This window comes from Grus americana, unplaced genomic scaffold (assembly GCF_028858705.1).
Source record: "Grus americana isolate bGruAme1 unplaced genomic scaffold, bGruAme1.mat scaffold_82, whole genome shotgun sequence".
Lineage (NCBI taxonomy): Eukaryota > Metazoa > Chordata > Aves > Gruiformes > Gruidae > Grus > Grus americana.
In genome coordinates, this window is record NW_026562023.1 from 196256 (window position 1) to 210373 (window position 14118).

At 51.9% G+C, this 14118-nt stretch overlaps 1 protein-coding gene across 1 annotated transcript; it reads left to right on the top strand.

Moving 5' to 3' along the window:
- Window positions 1-1056: 1056 nt before the first annotated feature.
- On the top strand, window positions 1057-13288 carry LOC129201181 (electroneutral sodium bicarbonate exchanger 1-like). The gene is made up of 23 exons (XM_054812331.1): window positions 1057-1144; window positions 1461-1589; window positions 2064-2199; window positions 2409-2569; window positions 3061-3249; window positions 3387-3475; window positions 3596-3753; window positions 4112-4199; window positions 4681-4827; window positions 5011-5102; window positions 5604-5778; window positions 5912-6045; window positions 6720-6965; window positions 7072-7177; window positions 8090-8251; window positions 8965-9078; window positions 9402-9563; window positions 10159-10410; window positions 11197-11265; window positions 11750-11923; window positions 12023-12160; window positions 12607-12704; window positions 13201-13288. Exons 2-23 carry the CDS (start codon window positions 1490-1492, stop codon window positions 13286-13288), a joined length of 3078 nt encoding a protein of 1025 aa, XP_054668306.1. The 5' UTR covers window positions 1057-1144; window positions 1461-1489.
- The last annotated feature ends 830 nt before the right edge of the window (window positions 13289-14118 follow it).

Consider the following 14118-nt stretch of genomic DNA (forward strand, 5'->3'; position numbering starts at 1 on the left):
AATCGCGTTTTTTTTTTTTTAAAACTGCGATTTTTTTTTGAAACCGCGATTTTTTTCTTTAAACAGCGATTTTTTTTTAAATTGCAATTTAAAGCGATTTTATTAAGCCCTTTCATCCCATACCTTTTCCCGGCTTGGGGTTTGGAGTTTCTTGGGGTTGGTTTTTTTGGGGATTTTTTTTTTTTTTTTTTTGGCAAAACCAAAGGGGAGCAGGATGCATTTTTGCTAAGAGGGGACGGAGGGTGGCGGAGGCCGTCATCGGAGAGAGGACAGGAAAGCCACGGGCGCGTGATAATCCGGCTGCCGGGTTACGTGGGCGAGTCCCGGGAGCTGGCGGGGAGTTAGCAACAGGTCGGCTCTGAAATTAATACTCGGGGACCAGCAAACTCGTTTCCAGACAGGAGCGTTTCTTCCTCTTGTTCGTTAAATTAACTGGTGCCTTTCCTGAGCATCGCTGCTGCGCGGTGGCAGGTGATGCTGTTCAGTCGAAGCAGGAATTTGGGGGATAAAAAGCAAATTTCACGTTAGTGTTTGCATCTTAAATTGTAACAAGTTATTTATTCTCTGGCTTTGGGATTTTTGTTTTTTGGGGTTTTTTATTAAGTCTTTTTGATTAATGCATCATCATTAGTACGACGGGCAGCATCTGCCAGCGCGGCGTTTGAAGTTTTATTTTAAATTATGGGTTTGGTTCTTTTGGGCTGTTTCCCAGTGCACGGTGTAGCTCTTGCTTCTTGAATTTCGTCCAACAGCCCTGCCAGGTCCCCAAGTTTTCTTGGTGTTTTGCTCTTCTTCAAACTTCGGTTTCAGAAATCGAGCAACTGGGTGCGAATCTCAGAGGGGTTTTTGGGGTTTTTTTTTGTGTTTGAACGATGCTACGGGCTGTTTTATTGGGTTATGGGAAGAGAAACCTCCTCCAAGTCCGTGCTTTTAGGGCTGTGCCTGGAGGAGGAGGCACGCGGAGGCGTGATGCTCGTGGATTTGGGTGGACGCGGGGGTGGACGATGGCCGGGAGGACGTAAGGGAGCTCTGCGCAACTTTTCCCTTCTCCTTTCTAAACAGGGAGATGACGAAGAGGCAGTGATTGACCAAGGAAGAACGAGCAACGTCGTCAATATTCACTATGAGAAGGAGGAGTTGGAAGGTGAGTCTCTGCTGAGATCCCGGTAGAGGAGCCGCCAGCCCAGCGCCTTTTCCCGTCGCACAAAGTCCCTGCGACGTCCCTTGCTTGGCATTTTAGATGATCGGGAACCATCACTTGTTGTTGCTCTCTCGTTGCAAAGTTTGAGTAAAATAGGCTTGGGAAAAAAGGGCAGGTCTGTGACATTCAGGGATCCAGTTAAAAGAAAATTAAGAGAAGTTGGTGTTTCCTCCTGGGATGGCTGCACTGATTTAATTGCGGCATCTGCATCAAGCGTCTCCGGGGTATCGAGAACGATGCAAACGCCGCTTTTTCGCAGGCCACCGGACCCTGTACGTGGGCGTGCGGATGCCGCTGGTGAGGCAAAGCCACCGGCATCACCGTCCCCACAGCCAGAAACATCGGGAACGGGAGAAGGACTCTGCCCCGACGGAGCAGGGCTACCACTGTAAGTCCCGCCGCAGCGTTCACTGAACTCCTCGGGGCTACGTGGGTGCTGGGGTCTTCTGCAAGCAGGTCCCCGTGCCGGTTTGAGTGGCTTGCTGTTCCTCCGAGGGAAAGCGGCATCATTTAGCAGGACCCTCTCTCTTTTCCCAAACTTTCCTCTTTCTTCTCTTTTTTTTTTATTTTTATTTTTTTATTTTTTTTTAAGACAGTTAAATGCATAAAGGATTTAGGCTCGCCTTCCTCAGAGGGATCCTGGCTTTAAAAATGGAACTGTGGGGAAGGGAAGGTGCCCATGCTTATGCAGAGGTGGATTAGATGCTTCTCCTTCTCTGGGGCTCTGTGCAAGCCTGGACAGAGCCAGGGCAGAGGGGCCAGCCCGATGTTTATGGTGCCGATCGATGCCCGCTTTGCCTATGAGCGTGACGGGCCGTATTCGGGCGTGGTAACGGGACGGGGCTTTGCCTTCTGCCCCCAGACACTCCGTCCCAGCGAGTGCAGTTCATCCTCGGGACCGAGGAGGACGAGCAGCACGTTCCCCATGACTTGTTCACCGAGCTGGATGAGATCTGCGTGAAAGAGGGTGAAGATGCCGAGTGGAAGGAAACGGCAAGGTAAATCCCCGCTGCCGGCCGCGGTGGGAGAGGAGTCCCCTCGCCGGCAGCGCCCGCGGGCTCTGCTTTCCGCTCTCCGGGACTTTGGCAAAGCTTTTGCAGGTGCCGATGCGAGGAGCCTTCTCTCGCCGCCCTGTAGCTCTGTTAAAGGGGTTGCGGAGCTGAGGCCGTTTCCTCGCAATGGGGCTGATTGCGCCTGATGTCCGCAGGTGGCTGAAGTTTGAGGAGGACGTGGAAGACGGCGGCGAGCGCTGGAGCAAGCCCTACGTGGCCACGCTGTCCTTGCACAGCCTCTCTGAGCTGAGGAGTTGCATCATCAACGGGACGGTGCTGCTGGACATTTGTGCCAACAGCATCGAAGAGATTGCAGGTACCGCGCGCGGCGCGTCTCTGCGGGAACGGCCGAGCTCGGTTTGCCGCGGTGCCCTCCGCTCCCGAATCAAACCCTGCCCCAATGGCGCGTCCTTTTCCAGAAACCCCACTGTGTTTTTAAGTTGGTTTTGGATGCAGGCTGGACGTGCAACAGTCACACCAGCTTTTTCTGGTGTGTTTTTTCCATTTTTTTTTTTTGAATGTGTAGAGTCAGACAGAAAGGCCAGACGGGGCAAGAAAATTGCATTATTTCGAATGGGAAATAATTATCTTAGCAGAGTGATGAATAAGCACTTTGCTCGTGTTTTTTAGCAAAAGAAACTTCTTGCTTTCGCTGCAAAGGCTGAACTGTATTAAAATGTCTTGCTAAGCAAGGCTGGGCCTGTGTCAGGGGATCCTGCGTGGCACAGCCTTCCCCCGGGGGCTTCGGGGCTTGGGACCTGGGGGGGTTTCTGCTCTGATGGCTTCGTTTCCCTTTGCCATCCCCAGATATGATCCTGGGCCCGCAAGACCAGTCCACGGAGTTTGACGAGCATGTGCGGGCAAAAGTTCGAGAAGTCCTACTGAAGAAGCATCACCATCAGAATGAGAAGAAAAGAAACAACCTTCTTCCCATTGTCCGCTCGTTTGCTGATGTGAGCAAGAAGCAGTCAGACCTGCACCTCCTTGACAAGCCAGGTGAGGGTTCCTGCAGGGTTTGGCACCAGGTGAGGGTTCCTGCAGGGCTCTGGTCCCATTCGACTTGTCCTGGCAGAGGAGAAGCATCCCAATTGCTCCTTGTCCGTCTTTCTGAGTGTCTTTCTTTTTCCTACCAGCCCAAACACTCACCCCTCATCCTTCTCCTACCACTGCAGAAGCTAAAAATGGGGTGAACCACGAGAGCAACGCGATGGACTTAAGCAAGGTGAGACGCTCGTAGCTATCTTATGCCTTTAGGGCCAGATTTGGTCTTGCAAATTTGGCTGCAGAGTGCTGAGGGCTTTGCTTTTGGGGTATTTGCCTGAAAATCGCTTGTTGTGCCTAGGCGCAGCTGCATTTCATGAAGAAAATTCCCACCGGGGCTGAAGCATCCAACGTGCTCGTAGGAGAGCTGGATTTCCTTCGCCAGCCCATCGTGGCATTTGTCCGCCTGACCCCGGCTGTCCTCCTCTCGGGCATGACGGAAGTTCCCATCCCAACAAGGTCTGAACGAGAAGCACAAAGATTTTATTTCAAAAAACCCCCACCCAACGAAAGAACATCAAGGTGCATGCATCAGTTTGGCGTCCCAAGGGAACAAGGGCAGGGGGAGCGAGGACATTTCTCCCACTCGCATCCCTTCCCTGCTGTGTCTTTCAAACCCCTTGGCCAATTTTAATGAAAATTGGCCCAAAAATTAAATTTGCCATCGGTTTTGGTGAATTTCAAATTCCTGGCGGAGTCGGTGAGCCTACGTGTCCCCTCTGGAGCTGCGCTCGGGGCTGGGGGCTCCCAGGGATTTCCTTGGGTGTCCTTTGAGCAAGGACACGTTCTTCTCGCTCATTGTGTTTTTCTTGCCCAGGTTCCTGTTTGTTTTGCTTGGACCAGAAGGCAAAGCCCATCAGTACCATGAGATCGGCAGGTCCATGGCTACTATCATGACGGATGAGGTGCGAGAAGAGAGAATTCCGGGTCATTTTTGGTTTTCTTCACCTCTCTGCAGTAGTGAGGAAGAGGATTTGCTTCCCAACTGCCCGCACCTCTCCAGATAGCCCACCCCTCGTTCACACGCCGAAGCAAACGCACGGATTTGTATCACCCCACCTCTTGGAGGTTGAAATCCCACCCGGTGTGCATCCTGCACCTCCCCGGGGTCCCCAGCACCCTGTCCCCAGTGGTGGCGTTGCCAGGGCCAGTGAAACTTCCCCGCTTTAAGCAAAAGGGTATGGTGTGCCATGAGGGATGGGGACCTCGTGGAGGAGATGATTACAAGTACCGTGATGGACAGATTTTTCCATTTGGGGGAATATTTCCTGCCATTACAAGCAGGAAATTTGGGGAAAATGATCTTGCATTTAGCCAGGAGCTTACTGTAGTGCTTAGGACATCGGAGATGGGTTGGCCTCTGAGCAGGTTGTCTCCTGTCGGCAGGTTTTCCGTGACGTTGCCTATAAAGCCGAGAACCGGGCTGACCTCGTGGCCGGCATCGACGAGTTTCTGGATCAGGTCACGGTCTTGCCGCCAGGAGAATGGGATCCATCGATCCGAATCGAGCCCCCGAAAAACGTCCCTTCGCAGGTGGGTGCTGCGGCGGAGGGAGGCGCGAGGGGGACGGGCAGGCCGGCGGCCGGCCGGCCGGGGATGCTGTTCTGGGACCCAGATTCACCAGGTCCCAGTTTGACGCAGTCACATACCCAGACCAGAAGCCCAACAAGCCAGTGGTTACGAATCCATAGCTTTGGCTTATTTCCTTTTTAACAGGGAAAAAGGAAGATGCCAGGAGCTCTCGATGACAGTGCTTCTCACAGCAAGCCAGAGAAACACAGTGGTCCTGAACTGGAGCGCACGGGAAGGTGTGAGCTTTAATAGTTTGTGGGGTTTGTTGTTTGGTTTTTTTTTTCTCTTTGCCTCTAGAATCAGAGCGTGCACCTTCCCTTGTAGCAGTTTTCTGGGGTTAGTTGGTTCAGTGAAGGGGCTTCACATTACCAGCTCGGTCCCCTGGGCTGGGCAGGTGAGATCTGGGCAGCTGGGCTCAGCCACAGCACCACTGCAGACAGATTTTCTTGATTTGGGGTGGAAGCAGCTGTGTAAATACCTCCAGGGAGAGCTCTGCTGCTTCTCCAAGCAAGGGACAGTTGCAGTAAGAGGGGATGGGCTTTCAGGTTTGGTCCTTTTTCTTTTTGTTGGAGGGGTTTTTTGTGCTTGCTTGGTTTCTGCCGGGTATAAAACGGCCGAAGGAGACTGCTGCTGGTTAGCAATGAAGGTTACTGTCTGCTTGGGCTTGTCCTTCTGCAGCAAAACCCCCTCTGTGTGGTCTTGCAGGGAAACAGTCTATTTGTTTTTCCTTCCTCCAGGCTCTTTGGAGGTTTGATCCTGGACGTGAAGCGCAAAGCCCCGTGGTTCTGGAGCGACTTTCGGGATGGTCTGAGCCTGCAGTGTCTGGCGTCCTTCCTCTTCCTCTTCTGTGCCTGCATGTCCCCTGTCATCACCTTCGGGGGACTGCTGGGGGAGGCGACCGACGGCCACATCGTGAGCAGCTCTCTTGGGTGGCGTGGGGGAGCGCAAAACTCATGCAAAATCTTCGCTGCAGTGAATTTGCTTTGGGTTTTTTCTTCTTTTTCCCATTGATTTATTTCCTCGCCGCTGCCTCTTCCCTGGACAGAGTGCCATGGAGTCACTGCTGGGCGCATCCATGACTGGCGTGGTGTATTCCCTCTTTGCTGGCCAACCTCTCACCGTCCTCGGCAGCACTGGACCCGTCCTCGTGTTCGAAAAGATCCTCTACAAATTCTGCAAGTAAGGCCGGCTGCCGCGGCCGAGTGCCGCGAGAGCCTTCAGGAGGCACTGGTGGAGAAAAGATGTTTTTCTCGACTTTTTCTCAGTGAGAGTTGTAAGATTTCAGTTGTTTTCTGTGTCGCAGACGTTGCACGCTGCTGCTTTAGTATGTGATGGTGCAAGAGCCCTTGGTCTCTGAAGGATGGATGAGGTTGTTTGGGGGTTTTAGGGTTAAAATGAAGCAGGAAGAGGAGAAGCCATAAGGATGGGGATCCTTGTGTTGTGATGAGTTTGATGTGAGATGAGACGCCCTGATTGCAATTCAATTTATTCTTCAGCCCCAGCTTGCTGGTAGCAGGTGACTGGGTGCAAAATCAGCCGGGGTTTTGGTGTTAGGGCATGGGGGTGATGTGGGAGGACACCACCTTCCACAAAGGGCCCTGACCTCAATTAGCCTCCAAGGCCTTAACACAAGCTAATTGTTAAATAACAATCATGAAATAATTGGCCTCTCCTCCTGCAGGTCCGCACCCTGCACCGCAGCCCCAAGGCTGTCTGTAGTAGGACATGGAAAGTGCATTTACCATCTGCAGCCTTGACGTGCTCCTAAATTGCTCGTGATTTTCCCCGAAGGAAGGCACGGCTCGGCGCCTCTTCCTGGCCTTTCCAGCCTTTGTTTGATTTTGGTTTCCCAGGGAGTACGCGCTCTCCTATCTCTCTCTGCGGGCCTGCATCGGGCTGTGGACTGCCGCCTTCTGCATAGTGCTGGTGGCCACCGACGCCAGCTGTTTGGTGTGCTACATCACCCGCTTCACCGAAGAAGCCTTCGCCTCCCTCATCTGCATCATCTTCATCTACGAGGCTCTGGAGAAGCTGAGTCACCTGCGAGAGACCTACCCTGTGCACATGCACAGCAAGCTCGACTTCCTCACCGTCTACTAGTGAGTTTTTCTTTTCCTCCTAAAAGGCTGCTGCCCCTTGGCAGGAGCTCAGGGCTGCACCTCCATTGCCTTTCCCTCACCCTCGTCTTGGCTTTTCTCCTCCCAGCTGTAAGTGTGAGGCACCAAGCCATCCCAGCAACGCAACCCTGCGTTTCTGGGAGAGCAACGAGATCAACGTGTCTGGCATCGCCTGGGAAAACCTCACGGTGACTGTAAGTGCCCCAAGCCACTACTTCCGCGGCCGCGGGGTCCAGGGGCGTTCACATTTTGCAAAAGTCAGAGCCCTTCGGGTGATGAGGGGCTTCAGACTGTGCTAGTGCTGCTCTGCAAAGGCATTCTTTAAATCTAACGTGTGGTTTTAACCCGCTTGGTCCTGGGAAGGAGAGTCCACCTTGTCCCCCCAACATCGTGGGTAATAACTGTCCTCCTTGACCCTGTCGCAGGACAATTTTTCTGACCAGGAGCAAGGTTAAGTGGGTGGTTTGATTCTTGTAGAAGTTGGAGGACTTAAGTTCCTGCTTGAAGGTAGTCCTTAGCTTCCTTACTTGGTTCCTAAGAACTCCAGTCCTTGCTTGCTTACTCAGCACTGTCTGTAGGTCCATGCATAAATTTGCACGTCTGAGCAGCCTCTCGGGCTGCTGTTGCTGGAAGCAAAGCCCAGGCATAGGATGGGAGGCTCTTCAGGACATCTTCATCCCCTCTTGGCCGTGTCCTGGGAGCCCTTCGCTGGGAAGGGACGATTCGTCTCTTCTCCTTGCCTTCCGCGGCTGTCTTAGCCCTCCTTCCCTGCTCCCTCTTTCTCTATCCCCAAGAACTTCCAGTGTTTCCTTCCCCTCTTGGCGTCTTCTTCAGCCACGGTTGCCTGCCATTCGAGCGGAGGATGTGCCATGGGTCTGTGATATGGTGTCCCATCACATCTCGCCTCTCCGCTCTCCTCTGTGCGGTTCGATGTGTCACTTGTTCAGCTGCTGCTCATTCAATATAAATCTCCGTCAGCAGCAGCAGCAGCAGCAGCAGTTACAAGGTCATGGATCTTGGACCAAGATCCTCAAAAGCCCCGAGTTATCCCAGGTTTCCTTGCCGCACGTGCACTACCTTTGTGTCCTGACGCTCTGTTTCTCCAGGAATGTCGGTATTTGCATGGAGAGTTTCACGGACCTGCCTGTGGACGCAACGGCCCCTACGCGCCTAATGTCCTCTTCTGGTGCTGCATCCTCTTCTTCTCCACCTTTGTCCTGTCGAGCTTCTTGAAGAAGTTTAAAAGCAGCCGTTACTTCCCAACCAGAGTAGGTAGAAGATGGTGGCCGGCAGCAGTCTCCACACTCATTTCCCAAAATGGCTTTCCCGGAGCGCTAAGCAGTATTTGCCACCGCTTGGTCAAGCTGGGAAACATTGACCTTGAAGGCCAAACTCTCCAGCAGCTTGGATGTCCCTCCCTCGTTTCCATGAGTGCTAAACGACCGTGGCGTTTCCCACCTGCCTCGCGACCTGCCCCCGAGCGATATTTTGCTCAGGCAGTGGGAAATGAGGTCTTCCAAAGTTGTGCGGGGTTATTTGCCTTTTTTTTTTTTTTTTTACCTTCTGTGCATTATGCTCAAGGGGAAAGTTGGTTCAAATGAGGAGCTGCCATAGGAAAAGACACTTTTTCTTCCTTTTGAGGAACATACGATGCCTCAGTGCGCCTTATTCCCATTTTAGCTGTGAGCGTGGCTGCAGTGGCAGCCATCTGCTTCCTTATTTTTTAATATTTTTTTTACTTAAGGTTTGAATTCAAACAACCCTCTTCCACCTAATTAAACTCTTTTTTTTTTTATTGTCTGACACCAGCTCTCACAGAGACAAGCACAGCAACAGTAGCTAACCAAGGGATTTGGCTGCATGTCCTCAGAGTGGTGGGATTTTGTTAACCAGCCTTAATGTTGTTGATGTCTCTCATTTTTCCATCTCATGTTGCGGCCCCCTTTGCGATGCCCCTTTCAGCTCTGGTTTCTTGCCCCAGGTGCGGTCCACAATAAGTGACTTTGCTGTTTTCCTCACCATCGTCATCATGGTGCTCATTGACTTCATGACTGGGATCCCGTCACCGAAGCTCCACATCCCCCATATGTTCAAGGTAGGGGGGGTGTTATGGCACGGAGCGGGTTTCACCGGGGCAGGACAGGGCTGAGTCTGGAGGAGATGCTGGTGGTGTGACCATCTCCTCCTCCACCTCCAAGTGCATCGTTTCCTCCTGGAAATGAGAAGACAGCCCCAAAACTAGGTACCTGCAGGAGAAATAGCTACAGGTGCTTGCAAAGAGGATGCTGGCACTGCTGAGCCCCGGGGTGACGTGAAACCAGGGCTGGGAGATGCTGTGACACGGGGATGGAGGGGAAAATCCAAGCCGGTGAAGTAGCTGGGCTGGGAGATGAGGCTGATGTGTGTGCTTTGTTGCAGCCTACCAGAGACGACCGCGGGTGGTTCATCAACCCCATAGGACCCAACCCTTGGTGGACGGTGGTGGCTGCGCTCATCCCAGCTCTGCTTTGCACCATCTTGATATTCATGGACCAGCAGATCACGGCTCTTATCGTGAACAGGAAGGAGCACAGGCTGAAGGTAAGGGGCTGCAGGAGACAACCCCATCCGCAACCCGCTCTGGGCTGCAGGTACGGGGAGAAGCTCCAATTCCAAATGCCTTGTGAAGGCATTGGTTTGGAACAACGTCAGGCAGCGTGGCAAGATGGTCTCCTGGCTTAATGATGACACAGGGAGCAAACGACAACAGGGGAGTTCAGATGAGCAATCTTTCGGAGGAGCATATTAAGCTTAGAGCGTTGTAGAAGCACGCTTTTGTTTTAAAATGTCAGCAGCAGCTGGGGAACGAATCATTTTGATGTGCTGCCAGGGATAACTGAGAGTCATATCTTACTCGCAAGTGGTAGAAATGTCTTTATGAATGAAAAATAGTAAGGTGGTTTTTTGGTTGAGAAGTAGATACAAACTCCCCAAATCCACTTTGTCTGAACTGCTGCCGGATTGTCATGCAAGGTGCTTGCGCAAAGACTGGATACATCCTTATTTGTTTCCAGTTCGTGTTTTCAATTTTCAAGACGTCGACTTGAGCTCAAACAGGGTTGTTTGGGTCTGACTTGCGACGTTGTCCTTGCTCTTGTCCCGTGAGATGCTCTGTTTCTTGTTTCGCTCCGCGCAGAAAGGATGCGGGTACCACCTGGACCTCTTCATGGTGGCCGTGATGCTGGGGGTGTGCTCCGTGATGGGGCTGCCGTGGTTTGTGGCTGCGACCGTCCTGTCCATCACCCACGTGAATAGCCTCAAAGTAGAGTCTGGCTGCTCAGCTCCAGGAGAACAGCCCAAGTTTCTGGGGATACGAGAGCAGAGAGTCACTGGCTTGATGATCTTTGTGCTCATGGGCTGCTCATTCTTCTTCACTTCGGTGTTAAAGGTAAGAGGAAAATGGAAACCACCCAACAACCGCGAGCTTTTTGGAGGTTATGCAAAACTAGTCCCCTTTCTCCAGGCCTGAGTAGCTGTGGAGCAGAGGAGGAGGTGATCCCAAACCTTGGGGCTCGATCCGTGGTGGGAACCACCCTCGGTTGCACTTTCCAGCCCTTCAGACCCCAGTTTGGCACGCTCGAGCCAAGCGAGCAAGCCAACTGCTTGGATTTTCAGATGTCTTTCAGGCCCACCCGTGTTTATGGGTTACGATGAAGCGTATTTAGAGCAGTACCTCTGCTCTTTCAACCAGGCAGCACGTTACCGGTTGCAATTTGTTCCCCCAGATGCCTCGGAACAGCCGTTCCCAGTAGCTAAACGCGCTGAAATCGTCCCCGTGGGCTTCCTTGCGTGTTCCTCCCACAAAGTAATCTCATCTCTAGGCTCACAGGAGGCACGCTGCTCTTGCGTGTTGCCACAAGAACACGTACAAATGTTTTTCTACCGTCGCAGAACGCGGCATATGGTAGCATGGGCGAAATCACCTATTTTCCTCCAACCTTTCTGGAAAACAGGATTATTCTGATGAAGTGTAACTCAAAAGCTCAGCCTAAAGCAGAGCATTAAATCATTCGCACGCACAAAATCTCTGATGGTTAAAATGCGACACCTCTCTAACCCTGTGGAAGCTGGAAGGCTTTAGGCAATTTTAGGCAGGGACTGTAGAAGAGAGCGGTAATACTGAAAATGCAATTTGAAAACAAGAATGCACTAATTTCTGTATTTATTTTTGGAGTTTATACCAATGCCTGTGCTTTATGGCGTCTTTCTCTACATGGGTGTGTCGTCGCTCAGAGGAATTCAGGTACGGCCTCTTTTACAGCGTGTTGGGTCCCTGGTATTTCATCTCTATAGAAGCAGGTAAAAAAAGCAGTGGCATGGGGGGAAAAACCCCTCTCCGAAAGCAAGCGATCAAAATATTTTGTGTAAGAAAAAGATTGGAGGAGGCACAGGAGGTGTATAGGGCCGGGAGGACCGGGCAAGTTCAGGGCAGGTTACAGGAAAATGGGGGAATTCAGCGCGAAGGGAAGGCGATTTCTGTGGCTGGTGGAAATCCTTGCTGGGGGATTCAGCGTGCTGAGAAACGCTGAGAACAGAATAACGGGGAATAATTGCAGTTCGGTGGGCAGCTCTCGCGGGCAAGCCGGTTTATAGATGGAGCGGAGGGAAAATTGGGTGCTGCTCGCAGAGGAACGCGGTGGGATCCAGGATTTCTCATTGCAAGTGAGATCCTGAACACTCCCTCCGCGTCTCCCCGGGGCCAGAAACTTCTCACTGTTATTTTACAGTTCTTCGATCGCTTGAAGCTGTTTGGGATGCCGGCGAAACACCAGCCGGATTTCATCTACCTGCGGCACGTCCCCTTGCGAAAGGTGCATTGCTTCACCATGATCCAGCTGATCTGCCTCGTCCTGCTCTGGGCCATCAAGGTGTCGCGTGCCGCCATCATCTTCCCCATGATGGTAAGAGCCGGTGCTGCTCGGCGTCGGGGTGTTTGTAGCGTCGGAGCGAGCTGTGGCATCATCTCTGACCTCGCTGCACCTTCCCTCTTATTCGTGAAGGTTTTGGCTCTCGTTTTTGTCCGGAAAGTGATGGATTTCTGCTTCTCGAAGCGAGAGCTCAGCTTTCTGGATGACCTTATGCCAGAAAGCAAGCAGAAGAAGTTGGACGATGCCAAAAATGAAGCCAAAGAAGAAGAGGTGAAGCTTGCTGGGTGCTCGGGGCCGGGCGTCTCCCTCGGGCTGTGAGATTGCCTCTTTCTGCCACAGCTCGTCTTTAAATGTCGGGGCAAGATCAGAACTAAACAGAAACGGATCCTAATAGCCTGGATCACACATCGTAACCTTTTGTCCTAAATTAGCAGTGAGCTTAACACTCGACTAGAGGTATAATTTTAAAAATGAGTCCTATAATAAAGATTATTATTATTATTAATTATTATTAATACTACGGAAAGGTTTACTCATAATAGCGTTTTTTAATCCCCCCAAAGTATTTGGAGTGAAAGGTCTTCACCCTGCTGCACTAATAGCTAAAGCTGCCGCAGGTCAGGAGGAGAGGACAGCGTGCAACGTCTTTACTGGGTGCTGAGTTTATCTCCGCTTTGATTAAAGACCGAGAACTTGATTTGTCCCTTTTCCGTCAGGAGTCCCAGAAGGTGATGGAAGCTGCTGCTGCAAATTGGGTTCAACTGAAAGTGGGGAAGACCAGCGACTTGGATATCCCACAGCAAAGCAGCGACAGGTAAAGTGCCACCAAGCGCCAGGACCCCCGGCAAGATTCGTTTGAAGGTTTTTGGCACCATCTTTATCGAGCGTCCCTCGGTAAAGCGGTCCGCTCGGCGGGAAAATCAAATTTCTGGGCAGGGCTGCCGGAGGCGATGGCGGGGCTCTGCCCCTGCGCAGAGCGGCTGCACAACTCCCATTTAACCCCCAAAACTTGCATCATCAGTGACTTTAGGGTAGCAGGAGATCCTCATATTTAAGAAAGAGGTGGTGTAGGCACGACCTGTAGCAGCAGTGGCTTAGGAGCCCGCTCCAGGGCTAAACGCCAGCAAGAGCCTTTGCCTGGAGCTGTTGTTCTACAGGCTTGCCTCCCGCAACTCCTCATCCAGCAAAACCTCCGGTGCTTACGCTGAGCTTTGGTTCCCCGGGCCCCCCTGGTCCTCTTGCTGGTGCTAACGCACTTGGCGGCAGCAGTTCCCGTAATCACGGATTGCGATGTAAAATATTTATTGCAGGACCGATCCTTCCGAGATTAATATCTGGGATGAAATGTCGAAAACGACCGTGTGGAAGACTCTCCCTATGAACACAGAAACAGTCTGAATTTGGGGAGGAAAAAGGTAAAGGACCGCATGCGAGCGTGACGAGACGCGCGCGTACGGTTTTCCCGTGCTTCGGCCGGCAATGCTGAGCAAACGAGCAGCGGCGAGGACGGTGGCACGCCAGCCAGCTCCTCTCTGCCGCGGTGGTCCCACGAACGGGGCTCAAACCCCATCTTCCACTGATGATGCTCTCCCTTTTTTTTTTTTTTTCATTCTTCCCCCTCCCCAGTTTTCATGTTTAGGAATCTTGACTTTGAAGGAGAGGAGCGAGAACGTGACTCAGGGATGTGCCAACGCGGACACGGGGAGAAACTGCTTTTTTTTTTTTCCAGTTGGAGGATTCCCATTAAAGCCATGCAGACGTCTTCAGTTATCCTTGGTGTGCTTCAGGCATTCAGTATCTCTAGACCAGCAAACTGAGGTGCACATCACGGTCAATGGGAGTTCGGTGTTGTTGAGCCTCCGTGCGTACGTGCGTGTGTTTGTTGCGGTTGCGTAGTGGTAGAGGGACTGCTACCGCTTTATCATTCAGTGCTATTTTTTTAATACCCAATTCCTCCTCTCCTTTCTCTTTTTTTTTTCCAAATATAAACTCATGTTTATGTTCCAAATAGTTTACTGTTATACTTGACGCCTTCTCCGTTTTCTTCTTTATCACGGCCGGGTTTTTGGTCTGGTTTGGGGTCCAGGCTTTCGTTCACTCCTACGTCCCTTACAGGTAGGAGAGGGATGTCCTGCCTGGCGGGGCAGCCTAAGGAGCGTCCGAGCAGTTGGGCTAAGGCGAAGGAAAAGCGTTTGCTCCCTGCCCTCCAGTTTTACAGCATTTTACTT